The sequence below is a fragment of the Micropterus dolomieu genome, unplaced genomic scaffold, assembly GCF_021292245.1.
Source record: "Micropterus dolomieu isolate WLL.071019.BEF.003 ecotype Adirondacks unplaced genomic scaffold, ASM2129224v1 contig_13179, whole genome shotgun sequence".
NCBI lineage: Eukaryota > Metazoa > Chordata > Actinopteri > Centrarchiformes > Centrarchidae > Micropterus > Micropterus dolomieu.
Window position 1 is genome coordinate 1,985 of NW_025742165.1, and position 11,593 is coordinate 13,577.

At 46.8% G+C, this 11,593-nt stretch overlaps 1 protein-coding gene across 3 annotated transcripts; it reads right to left on the reverse strand.

Moving 5' to 3' along the window:
• Positions 1-200: 200 nt before the first annotated feature.
• LOC123966330 (UPF0606 protein KIAA1549-like) lies at positions 201-11,047 on the reverse strand. 3 transcript variants are annotated; one of them, XM_046042512.1, is made up of 11 exons: positions 10,018-11,047; positions 9,740-9,945; positions 9,277-9,404; positions 7,248-7,438; positions 6,920-7,155; positions 6,536-6,671; positions 5,861-6,154; positions 5,716-5,768; positions 5,510-5,637; positions 5,123-5,277; positions 201-3,771 (listed from the first exon to the last, which is right to left on the reverse strand). In XM_046042512.1, the coding sequence occupies exons 2-11, from the start codon at positions 9,871-9,873 to the stop codon at positions 3,589-3,591; spliced, it is 1,638 nt and encodes a 545-aa protein (XP_045898468.1). In that variant the 5' UTR covers positions 9,874-9,945; positions 10,018-11,047; the 3' UTR covers positions 201-3,588. The 3 variants fall into 3 exon arrangements, with proteins under 3 accessions (XP_045898468.1, XP_045898469.1, XP_045898467.1); XM_046042513.1 differs by having other exon boundaries at positions 201-3,813; positions 5,960-6,154; positions 10,018-11,044; XM_046042511.1 differs by having other exon boundaries at positions 201-3,813; positions 10,018-11,044.
• Between the last annotated feature and the right edge of the window lie 546 nt (positions 11,048-11,593).

An 11,593-nucleotide genomic window follows, 5' to 3' on the forward strand; every position in this document is an offset into this window, starting at 1 on the left:
GGTACATATCTGGTAGAAATGAGTTTCCATATAAAGATTGTTTTGTGGTGTTTTTTTTGTTGCCCAACATTATCCCACAGAGGAAGGATTAGACGGATCACCAGTCGCTAGATATCAGTTTTAAATGCAGCCGTATCAATCTCACTATTTAAAGTCTAGAAGAAAAAGAAATACAAAGAAGAGAATCAGCTGCCACACTCTGAATTTCAACACGTCTTTAATGTTTAACACAATCTTTTAGACTTGAAACACCACAGGATGCAGCTCACACAGAGTTTGGGTAGAACAGGTCCTGTCATGTGACACAGTCAGATCAGCTGGAGACTCACCTGGCTGCTGTTGAACAGGTGAGACTGCTGGCAGTGTTCCTGCGTCACTCATTTGACATTAAAATTACTTTTCCTCCAGGCTCTGTTTCCTCGAAGCAGCTTCACTGAGTTACCTGCATCACACCTGGACTGATGTGAACTCACCTGGTCTGGGCTTCAGTGAAGCTGCATGTCGGAACAAAGTCCAGAAAGGAACAACAGGAATGTGGTTCGACTCAGACCAGTACCTGTATGGAAGTTCATTCATGACAAAACTATCGAGTCAAACTATGTGATAATTAAAACCTGAAAACACACACACCTCTTGGTAAGAACAGAACAAGCTGTCACCTGTTTTAAATTTTCCAAATACAGACTGCAGTATAATAGTGACACTGATCCAGATGTTGTCATGTTCCCGGAAACATTGGATTTTTATTCTTATGTGCAAAGAATAACTAGTGCACATGTTAGTATCTTGTTCCCACAAGTTATCGTGTGTGCAAAGTTAATTTATTGTTTAACAAGTTACTATATTGTTTGCACAAGAATATCACTTCTGTGCACACATTGGTATCTTGTATGAACATGACAAGATCCACAGTTATTATCTTGTATCTTGTTTGACAAGTAAATAAATGTTGTGCACGTGAGCTAGAATCTTGTTCAAAAGTGAAAACTTTGAGAGAGTTGGTAACATGTTTGCACAGGTTATCTTGTTGCTATACGTTATGGGCATAGGTGGGTTTCTTGTTTGCACAAGTTCTGGTTTCGACAAGTGAATATCTTGTGCACAAGATTAAAGAAACGTAGGGTTTCCGTACACGTACATGTTGGTACCAGGTGAGTTTTGTCATGAGTAAATATCCACAGTGCGACTGGTCGTCTGCTGGATTCTCACTGAGGATCACAGATCTAGAAAACACAGAATCTCTGAAACGATAGAAAACATTGAAGGAAACATTCAGAAGTTTGTGAAACCTGCAGAGCAGCAGCTTGAATCCCGAGCTTGATACGAGATTAATCTTTTTCAATCACGACACCTGCAGGGTAAAATTTTTTGTGTTTTGTGTGTGATCCAAGGAGTTTCGACACGCCTCAAGTCGTTGAATTAGCACCAAGTGATCCTGTGGGCGTGGCCAGGTCCTACAGCTTGACTGACAGGTGCTACGTCCAATCAGAAAGTCTCCAGCCGGTGAAGCGTTCTGCGGTTGGTTTCTAGTCCATGAGGGATGTGTTGGCACTGTTGCCGGGCAGATCTTTGAGTCCGTTCAGCAGAGCAATCACAGATAAAATATTTTCTATATATTTTGTTTTCTATTCAACATCATATCCACTTTTAACTGTAACCATCTTTATTTAGATTAAAAAATATCTTTTGGAAATGCAAAAGAAAAAAACATGATGTTTCATATGTACCTCTTCTACAGAGTTTGGATGATGGTTTTATGGCACTGTGACATTAATCACTCTTTGCTCACTCTTAACTTGATGTGGAACAACTCTTTACTTTTTTAAAACTTTGTTTTTTAACATCTTTTAGCAGCATGCTAATAAACATTAACTGGGACATCACGAGTAGCTAAAGCCTCAAACTTAGTCAAACATGCTGTAGAAGAGCTTTGAGCAGAGGCGAACAAACCCTCTTGTGCGCCGTGGAACCAGATTTTACGAGCGACCGACTTCTTCACAACATTACAGAGGAAACAGCCAACCGGCAGAGAGGGGAACCAGTCATTCAGCTGCACAACCAGCACATGAAGTTAAAGGCTGGTTCCCCACACCTGAAGAGGACCTAATGGGACGAAGTCCACGAGTGCCAAGGTCTCTCCAAATCTACAATTCAAGTCTGGGACTTCCAGTGTCTTTCTGGGCTACAGACTTCACTCGTAGTTCCTTCTACTACTACTACTACTAATAATAATCACTGTTATCAACTTTATCATAATATTTTAATTATTACGTTATAATCTGCAAAATTAGACAAAAAATCAAAATTTTCATCCAATTTCACAAAAAGAAAGTGAACCACCTGTCCCAGCTGCTGCTTCTAGCTTTAGTCTCTGGTTGTGATGAATGACTGGTTTCCCGTCTCTGCCCTAATACAGAAACACTTTTACCCACCTGTCACGTAATAAACTCATCTATAGCATTCCGCCCACAAACTGATGGATGCAACAAATCAGCGATAAAAAACGTTATATCAAAGCGATGCATTAGCGTAAGTTTTTTTTCATTGCCACCGATACATGAACACACAAGCGAGCAGCTACGCTAAGCAACGTCTCCACGGAGAAACAAGTGCCGGCTCAAAATCTACAGCGAGCTGAAACACAAGAGGAATATAACCACAGGACAGTAGTTTGGTCTTTTTTGATCAAAATAAATGATTTAAAGTATACTTTCATATATAAGCAATAAAAAATAAGCAACATCTCAATACTCCAATAATAACTCTTACACTGATATTGTGCTCATTGGTATTCTATCTCTTTACAGATATTTATATTCATTCTTATAGATATTTATATATATACTCTTTTTTCCTGTTTTGCGTTCCCTTGCCGTAGGAACTGTTTGCCACCTCCAGTTGTCGACAGTGCAAAGACCTCATTGATATGGTTCATGAACGGAGACCTGATGCCCGTGGCTGATGGGAGTGTGAAAGGCAATAAGTGGTCAATGAGGAGACGGTATGAGGCTGACGGTTAGCACCACAAAAGGTCCATTGGACAATCCACTTCAGAAGGTCAGGAGGGACGATCGACTCCAGAAGGTCAGGAGGGACCATCCACTTGGAAGGTCAGGAGGAATGATCCTGTCCAGAAGATGGAGAGAGAACATCCACTCCTGGAAGAACAGGAGGGCTTAGGGTTACTCCATATGGTCGGGAAGGACATTCCAGTCCAGATGATCAGGTGTGGAGGATCCATGATGATCATTGGCCGATCCACTTCAGGAAGCACTTCAATGGAAACAGAGTTTAGAGTCAAACTCTTGTCCAATAAACACTGAGCTGATGGATGACGGATAGACAGACGGGACCCTGTAAAATACCGGAGGTCTTCCAGTCAGGAGACACTGTTTTTTTTTTCCCCAGATGTGGATCGTGGTCCAGAGTTAGTTTGGATTTAGCGGCACAGATGTAGATTAGCTCAAGAGTCCAGAGTGTAGATCAGTCAGTGTTATGGTTTTAATCCAGTCCCTAAAGGTTCTGAGTGGTTTAAAACAATAACGGTTGAAACCAGTTGAGTTCTGATCCAAACAGATCCAGACCAGTCTAAGGGTAGCTGGTCACTGCAGCCTGCTTCTGGGCTAGACGTCGCAGTTCCTCTCTGATAGCCTTTATAAGAGAGGCAGAGGTGTGGGCAGAGGGTGAGGCGTCCTCCGGCGGGTACTCTGGAGTTGGTGAGGTCAGGAGAAGAGGCGGTGCTGATGGGTCCCGCAATGAGGAGCTGGGCATCTGGAAAACAGAGGAAGATGAGAACTCAGGAAACGACAGCACCTGTAGAGAGAAGGGAGAGACGGTGAGGAGAGTGAGGGATAGATAGAAATAAATCCAGATAAAAGACAGGAAAAGAAACTGCAACGAAATTAAAGTCAGTTATTTGTTCTTGTTTAACAACCACCATCCTTGGCGCATTCCTAACTTAGGTTTGTGAAAGATACTTCATGATCCAAACACGCCAATCGTTAGTCATTTCAGTATTTTTTCCATTTCGATTCTGACTGAAGAAAATTGAGTCTGATTTTCCACCTGAGAATTAGCAGGGTCTTGAGGCAAGAACTGGTCTTGACCTGTCTCGACTGATTTAGACTGTTCTAGTTCTTGAGCAGCAGTGGTCTCAAACAGTCAGTACTGGTACAGACTGTTCTAGACTGGAGTAGTCTGGTCAGGACTGGTCTAAACATTTTGGTTAGCACTGGTCTAGTCAGGACTGTGGACCCACCACCTGCTTTGCAAGCTGCGTGACAGGCAAAGCATGCTGACCCCTGGCAATGCAGGTCAATGTGGAATTGAACCTCTTTGTTGGGGAAGGATCAAGAGCTGGAGTGGGAGGTGCAGCGGTACCAACTAGATGTACTGTAGTTGGGTACACCTCACACAGGTCTCGCTCCAGGAGAGGGTCTGGATTCTCTCTGTCTCTGAGGGGAATGTTCTGACTGCTGTGTGGCCATTAGGAACACCATGTTAAAGCATAAGGTCGTTCGTGAGTGTACTTGGTACCAGAACACCTTAGGCAAAGATCAATAATAGACTTTGCGGTCATATCATCAGACCTGGGGCCATATGTCTCGGACACTCGGGTAAAGAGAGGAGAGAGTTAACTGATCACCACCTGGTGGTGAGTTGGATCAGATGGCGAGAGAGGCTGTCGGACAGACCTGGTAAACCTAAATGTATAGTGAGGGTGCACTGGGAATGTTTGGTGGAGGCCCCTGTTCATGGGATTTTCAACTCCCACCACTGGAAGAATTGAGAAGAGGTTGCAGACATGGATTAAGTGGGCCATGTTCAAAGCCTCCATTGTAGAGGCGGCTGGCAGGAGCTGTGGTCAGAAGGTCACTGGTGCTTCTGTGTTTGGGGAGACTATGGAGATGGACTTTCATTTGGCCTCAAGGAAGTTCTGGCAAAGCGTTCAGTGGCTCAGGAAGGGAAAGCAGGGCCTGGCTCAGTCTGTGCTCAGCAGGGGGTGGGGATGGGGGGGTGACTGCTAACCCAGACTGGGGATATTGTCTGAAGACTATCTATGTTCTAACCCTCACCTATGGTCATGAGCTGTAGGTAGTGACCGAAAGAACAGTGAACTCACACTCTCTCTGCTGGCTCCTGGTCTAGACAGATCCTGGTCTGAGTGCTGCTGGTTCCAGCTGGAGCCAGTGGGACCAGACATGCTGCGACCCACCCCAGGGTACACACCAATCTGACTGGACAAACCCACCTGGGTTAAGTGGTGGAGTTGCGCACCTGGAGATAAAAAAATCAATCAGCAAATGTAACAGATTTTCAGCCCCCATCCGGAGGACTAGGTTTCAGATGTGTGTAGGAGGGGGGTCAGACTGAGTATGGGTATTTCATTACTCTTTAATGACAGCAGGGTACCAACAAAAACTACTGATATCACAAATATGGTGACTTTACCAAAATGCTACATATGTGGAATCATGTTTGAATCAGCAATGCATCCAGATGACCTTACCTGTGCTGCCCCCTACAGGTCGCGGTCTAGATGAGGAGGGGGGGTCCTCATACTGCCCCCTGCTGGAGTAAACAGACTCCTGCAGCTGGTCCCCAGTAGACACATACCCTCCTGAGCTCAGGCCCTGCCTGGATAAAACACAGTAGAGAATCAGTACATGTTCAGGTCCAGCCCACAGACCTGGACCTGGTTTTAAGTGTACTGACCTCTGCAGCAGGCCCTGCACTGAGGTGGGAGACATTCCCAGCTCTGCGTATCTCTGCAGAAACAGGGAGAGAAGAAGAAAATGAAAACTGAACATGAGGTCATGACAGAAGGAAAATGGCCTCAGCTGCAGGACGACACACTCACTGCAGAAAAGGGGCTGTGAGAGGGGGCTGCTGGGTAAGAGCCCCACTGCCTGCCAGCGGGGCAGGCCTGGGGGGAGGGGCTGGGCAGGGCAGGGCTTACCCCGCTCACCCCGGCGCTGCCCTGCGAGGAGGGCGACACCAGGGCAAAGGCGTCATCCAGGAGGGAGTGCATCTGCTGGCGCGCCTCCTCGATAGAGGGCTGGGGGGGCATGTAGGGTGGGGGGGCCGGGGCAGGATCAAACACCTCGTCGGTAGGAGAGGGGCTGCCATGGTCTGGGGGCAGGTCAGGGTCCGACTACATAAGAGAGGAAAGAGAGAATACCGAGTAGATGTTAAGTATGGCCCAGATCTAATATTACTATCAATACAGTTATTCTAGGTCACGAATGTTCACTTTTATGCTGATGATACGTCAGTGTTTCCCATTAAAGGCAGAGACTACGGCGGCATGCCACAGTCTAATTTTTTCCTATCTAGGAAATCTCAGACTCAGCTTGTCAGCCTCAGCTGACATTGAACCACAATTCCCTTGACCCCCAATCTACAGCGACGAATTAAATACCAAAGCTTTGCAAAATCACCAGAATAAAATGCTCCCCGTAGATCCTGAGCACCACCAAAAGGACAGACCTGTACTGCTAATTGGTTAAACACACTGAATATACTGGTGTCTCACCATGTAGGCCACGTTGTTGAGTCCTGGGTATTTCCTGTAGGTGGCGCTCTGATCGGTGAGCAGCCTGTCTCTGTCTGTATCGGGAAGACTTCCAGGTCCTGGCTGAGCCCGCCGACCCCGAGGAGAGTGCCTCCCCCTGGAAGGACAAACATGCAGACCATATGGAAAGTATGGTAAATCTGGTCTTGCAAAGTCTTTTCAGATATCAATCGTCATAATGACAAAGCCCAGGCTCACATTGAGACAGTTTTATTGTTTTACTAAAATAAGAAAGTAGTTTTTCCTTTACCGTCCCTGGTTTATAAAATAATATAGAAAATAATAAAAGCTATATGACATAATTTCATTCTACAGTTACATGAAGACCATCAGCTCAAGTCTGACCTCCTCCTGGAGTCGCTGGGGGTGGGGGGTGAGTTGGTGTCGGCCTGAAGGATGCAGTCCATGTGGTCATGGGCGGAGCTATAGAGACGCTGCGCCACGTCGCCCTGCACCGGTCCGTCTCCGAATGCATCCATGATGTCGTCCATGGAGGGAAACTCACACTGACCCCGCCTCTTAGCACGCTGACGAAGTTTGTTCCGGTGATGCTCGATCTCCGACTTGTGTCTCAGCGCCACCTGCAAGAGTACAGGTGGACAGAGGAGGGTCGATGATGTCAGACATGGTTAAAATGTCCTAACGGCGAGCAGTGAGAGTGTGAGCGTCTCACCTCTGTGTTGACCTTCTCGGTGAGGGTTGGGCTCATCTGGGACTGGGCGTGCGGCGGGCTCGGCCGCGGCTGCATGGCAATCAGCTGCACCTTGTTGGCCTGGCGACGCGTGCCATCAGAAGAGCCGCGAGACAAGCGGTCGACGTGGTCGAAGATGGAGGATGAGGACAGAAGCTCGTCTGGACCGCTGCCTGATGCAGCGAATGGACGAAGAAAGGTCAAAGGTCAGAAAAGAAGATGATTGTAATTCACTTCGGTTCACTTCCACGGTATGGATCCGTGTGGGAAACATTCAGTAACCATGGCAACAGGTTAAAGCAACCACAGTGGCAGAAAGAAGGGTTAGGTTAATCTTTACTCCACATTGGAGAGGAGGTCACGTGACTCAGGTCTGTTTGGCGATAATTCTGTCATCCTGATTTTCCATCCTGTAATTTTACTCCGTTGGTCTATTCTGCAAACGCAATATCTACTTCCTGTCTGTCCGTCCTGGAGAGCGAGCCCTCCTCTGAGGCTCTTCCTGAGCTTTCACTGAATCGACAGACAGAGAGTCAAATAATCTGACGCCATTTTCTTAGAAACAAAGGTGAAACTAGTTCTGCATGTAAACCAGGTTCCAAACACTTGACTAGACGACAGAAAGAGACCATAGAAAGTTATGTTACATATAAAAGTGTGATATTCCTGGAGCCCACGCCGCGTCACCTTCCCCCAAACTGACATAAAATCATGGTTTCTCCAAACACAGTGGAGACTAGACTTGCAGGTCGGTGTACAGGGGTCCAAAACCTGATGCAACGTGGAGCTGAAGGCGGACCGACCAGGTGGTTCAGGTAACACTGGACCTGCTGAATGTGAACCTATTTTAATTTAATTTGAACACTGAACTGGTGAGCTCATAGCGCCACCTACTGTCAGAAAGTCTGATCTGTTTTGATATAAATTTAGGCCTAAATGAATATTCAGGGATGACATTTGCGCTATTGGAAAAATCAATTTGAAGCCCCATAATATATTAAAATGTTATCGTTTATTGATTAATTAACCCTGAATTTGGGGTGAACCCCAGAATTTGTACTTGATCTGTTGAGATACTTGGAAACTAAACTTGAAATGTTATTTTGTACATTTTAAATGTGTTTAACCCCTAAAACATGCAGAAAGCCCACAATATATTCCACTACATTAATTATTACTGGACTTTACACTTCAAGGTACAAATTAAAGGCTATCTGGGATGTTATTTTGCATTGTAAGTGTTTTTTTACACAATTCCTGCAGAAAACCATTTTAAAAACCGTAGTATGTCCATCAATTCGTCCAGATCAGGTAAACCTGTTCAATATTTGAATACTGGAGGAGAATCCCTTAAAAATCTTGTTAATTAGCATCTGAAAATATTTCAGAGCTCTACCGTGAACCAGAATCCCTGAACCTTGAAGGCAGCGCTGGAGAACCAGCACGATGCTGAAAGTTTCCAACCAGGACCGAATGAAATGATTGGCCTTGGTCTTTACAGTCCGGATTGTTTTCCTGTTTGTGACGGATTTATTCAATTTCACTAAAATATGCTTCTGAAATAAAGCGCCTGAAAAAGAACCTTAAACTCATCAATAATGGATCCATCGTTTGGACCACTGGCACACAGGAGTAAATTCCGCATTCATTTCAGGGATTGTTTTCTTTCTCGTTCTGCAGCTGCCACATGTTCCACTTTCCTCACATCTAGTCTCTAGCTGCAGAGCTCTGAAATGACTCAATAAATACTTTAATAATGACTACCAGAAGCCTTTGACCCACTGTTGATATAAAATATTGATCGGGGGGAGATATGAGATAACGTACCCATCTTGTTCCTCCCTTCAGTCCAGAAGCATCAAAAAGAACAGACAGAAGTTAAAAGAGCTTTCTTTCACTCATTCGTCCTCATTCATCCCTCCATCTCTCTCAGGTCTAACCTCACACACACACACACCAATCAGACAGCTCAGATGATGATGATGATGATGATGATGTCACAGTGTCTGACCATTTTTGGGCGTCTTCCTATGCTGTTTGCCCTCACTGGGCGTGGCCACAGGTCGGGTGCTTTCTTCTGCTGATTCTCTGCCGCTGGATTGGTCGCTGCCTAACGAGTCGCCGTCTGACGGGCTGAGCCTGACGGACGAGAGACAGAAGTTTCATTTATTCTGTCCTGTGTCAAATATCTCATCCTTCTCTGAATACAGTTTTAGCTTCTTTCTCTTATTTTGTGGGGAAATGTCGTTTAGTTCAGCTGCTCTGACGTGGTTTCACAGTCAGTAAACGAGTCCAGGTGACTTCATACATACATCACAATAAGTACGTACCTGGATTCACTTCGACAAAGTGACAACAAATGTAACTTGTTATAAAAAGAGGACAGATGAAGCTCCAAGTCACAGTTACAACTGAGCAGAGTGAATATTTGTACGTATACTGAAAAACTTTTGGATTGTCCAAACGTGACCTACCTGCCCCTGCGGCGGCTGGACCGGGCTGCCTTGGTGGATGATCCTTTAGATTTAGGGGTGTTGAGGTCTCCGCCGTCGGAGGGAGTAGCCTCTTTGACGGGGACGGGCAGCGGACCGGGCTCCTGGATCACCATGATGTCGTCTTTACTGTGCTGACCCAGGTGGAGCTTGGCGAAGTCGAAGCCTTTCACACTGGGAGCCTGAAGCTGAGAGAGGATCAGCTGTTAGTGGGAACGTTTAAGACACAAAGTGGTCATGACTTCCTGTTGACCTCTGACCTTCTGCCTCTGCTGGATGGTGTTAATGGCGTCCGGCTGGAACTCCAGCTTCTCGGAGCCGCACAGCTTCCAGTAGAGGATTATGATGATGAAGACGGCCAGCAGGACCGGGACGACCACGCCGACGATCAGCCACACGCTGCTGCTCTGAGTCTCTGCTGGAGGGACAGTCAGAGTCTCCACAGCTGGAGACAGGTGGGAGACAGGTTAGAGACAGGTGGGAGACAGATGGGAGACGGGTTAGAGACAGGTGAGGGACAAATGGGAGTCAGGTTAGAGACAGGTGAGGGACAGATGGGAGACAGGTGAGAGACAGGTGGGAGACAGGTTAAAGACAGGTGGGAGACAGATGGGAGACGGGTTAGAGACAGGTGAGGGACAAATGGGAGTCAGGTTAGAGACAGGTTAGAGACAGGTGAGGGACAGATGGGAGACAAATGGGAGTCAGGTTAGAGACAGGTGGGAGACAGATGGGAGACAGGTTAGAGACAGGTGGGAGACAGATGGGAGTCAGGTTAGAGACAGGTTAGAGACAGGTGGGAGACAGGTTAGAGACAGATGAGACACAGGTTAGAGACAGGTGAGGGACAGATGGGAGACAGGTGAGAGACAGGTGAGGGACAAGTTAGAGACAGATGAGGGACAAGTTAGAGACAGATGAGGGACAGGTTAGAGACAGGCAGTAGACAGATGGGAGACAGGTGGGACACAGGTTAGAGACAGTTGAGAGACAGGTTAGAGACAGGTGGGAGACAAGTGAGACATGTTAGAGACAGGTGAGGGACAGGTTAGAGACAGGTGAGAGACAGGTGGGAGACAGGTTAGAGACAGGTGGGAGACAAATGGGAGTCAGATTAGAGACAGGTGGGAGACAGATGGGAGACAGGTTAGAGACAGGTGAGAGACAGGTTAGAGACAGGTGGGAGGCAAGTGAGACAGGTTAGAGACAGGTGTGGGACAGGTTAGAGTCAGGTTAGAGACAGGTGAGGGACAGGTGAGGGACAAGTTAGAGACAGGTGAGGGACAGGTGAGGGACAGGTGAGGGACAGGCAGGAGACAGGTGAGGGACAAGTTAGAGACAGGTGAGGGACAGGTGAGACGCAGGTTAGAGACAGATGAGGGACAGGTTAGAGACAGGTTAGAGACAGGTGAGGGACAGGTTAGAGACAGGTGAGGGACAGGTGAGGGACAAGTTAGAGACAGGTGAGGGACAGGTGAGGGACAGGTGAGGGACAGGTGAGGGACAGGCAGGAGACAGGTGAGGGACAAGTTAGAGACAGATGAGGGACAGGTTAGAGACAGGCAGTAGACAGATGGGAGACAGGTGGGACACAGGTTAGAGACAGTTGAGAGACAGGTTAGAGACAGGTGGGAGACAAGTGAGACATGTTAGAGACAGGTGAGGGACAGGTTAGAGACAGGTGAGAGACAGGTGGGAGACAGGTTAGAGACAGGTGGGAGACAAATGGGAGTCAGATTAGAGACAGGTGGGAGACAGATGGGAGACAGGTTAGAGACAGGTGAGAGACAGGTTAGAGACAGGTGGGAGGCAAGTGAGACAGGTTAGAGACAGGTG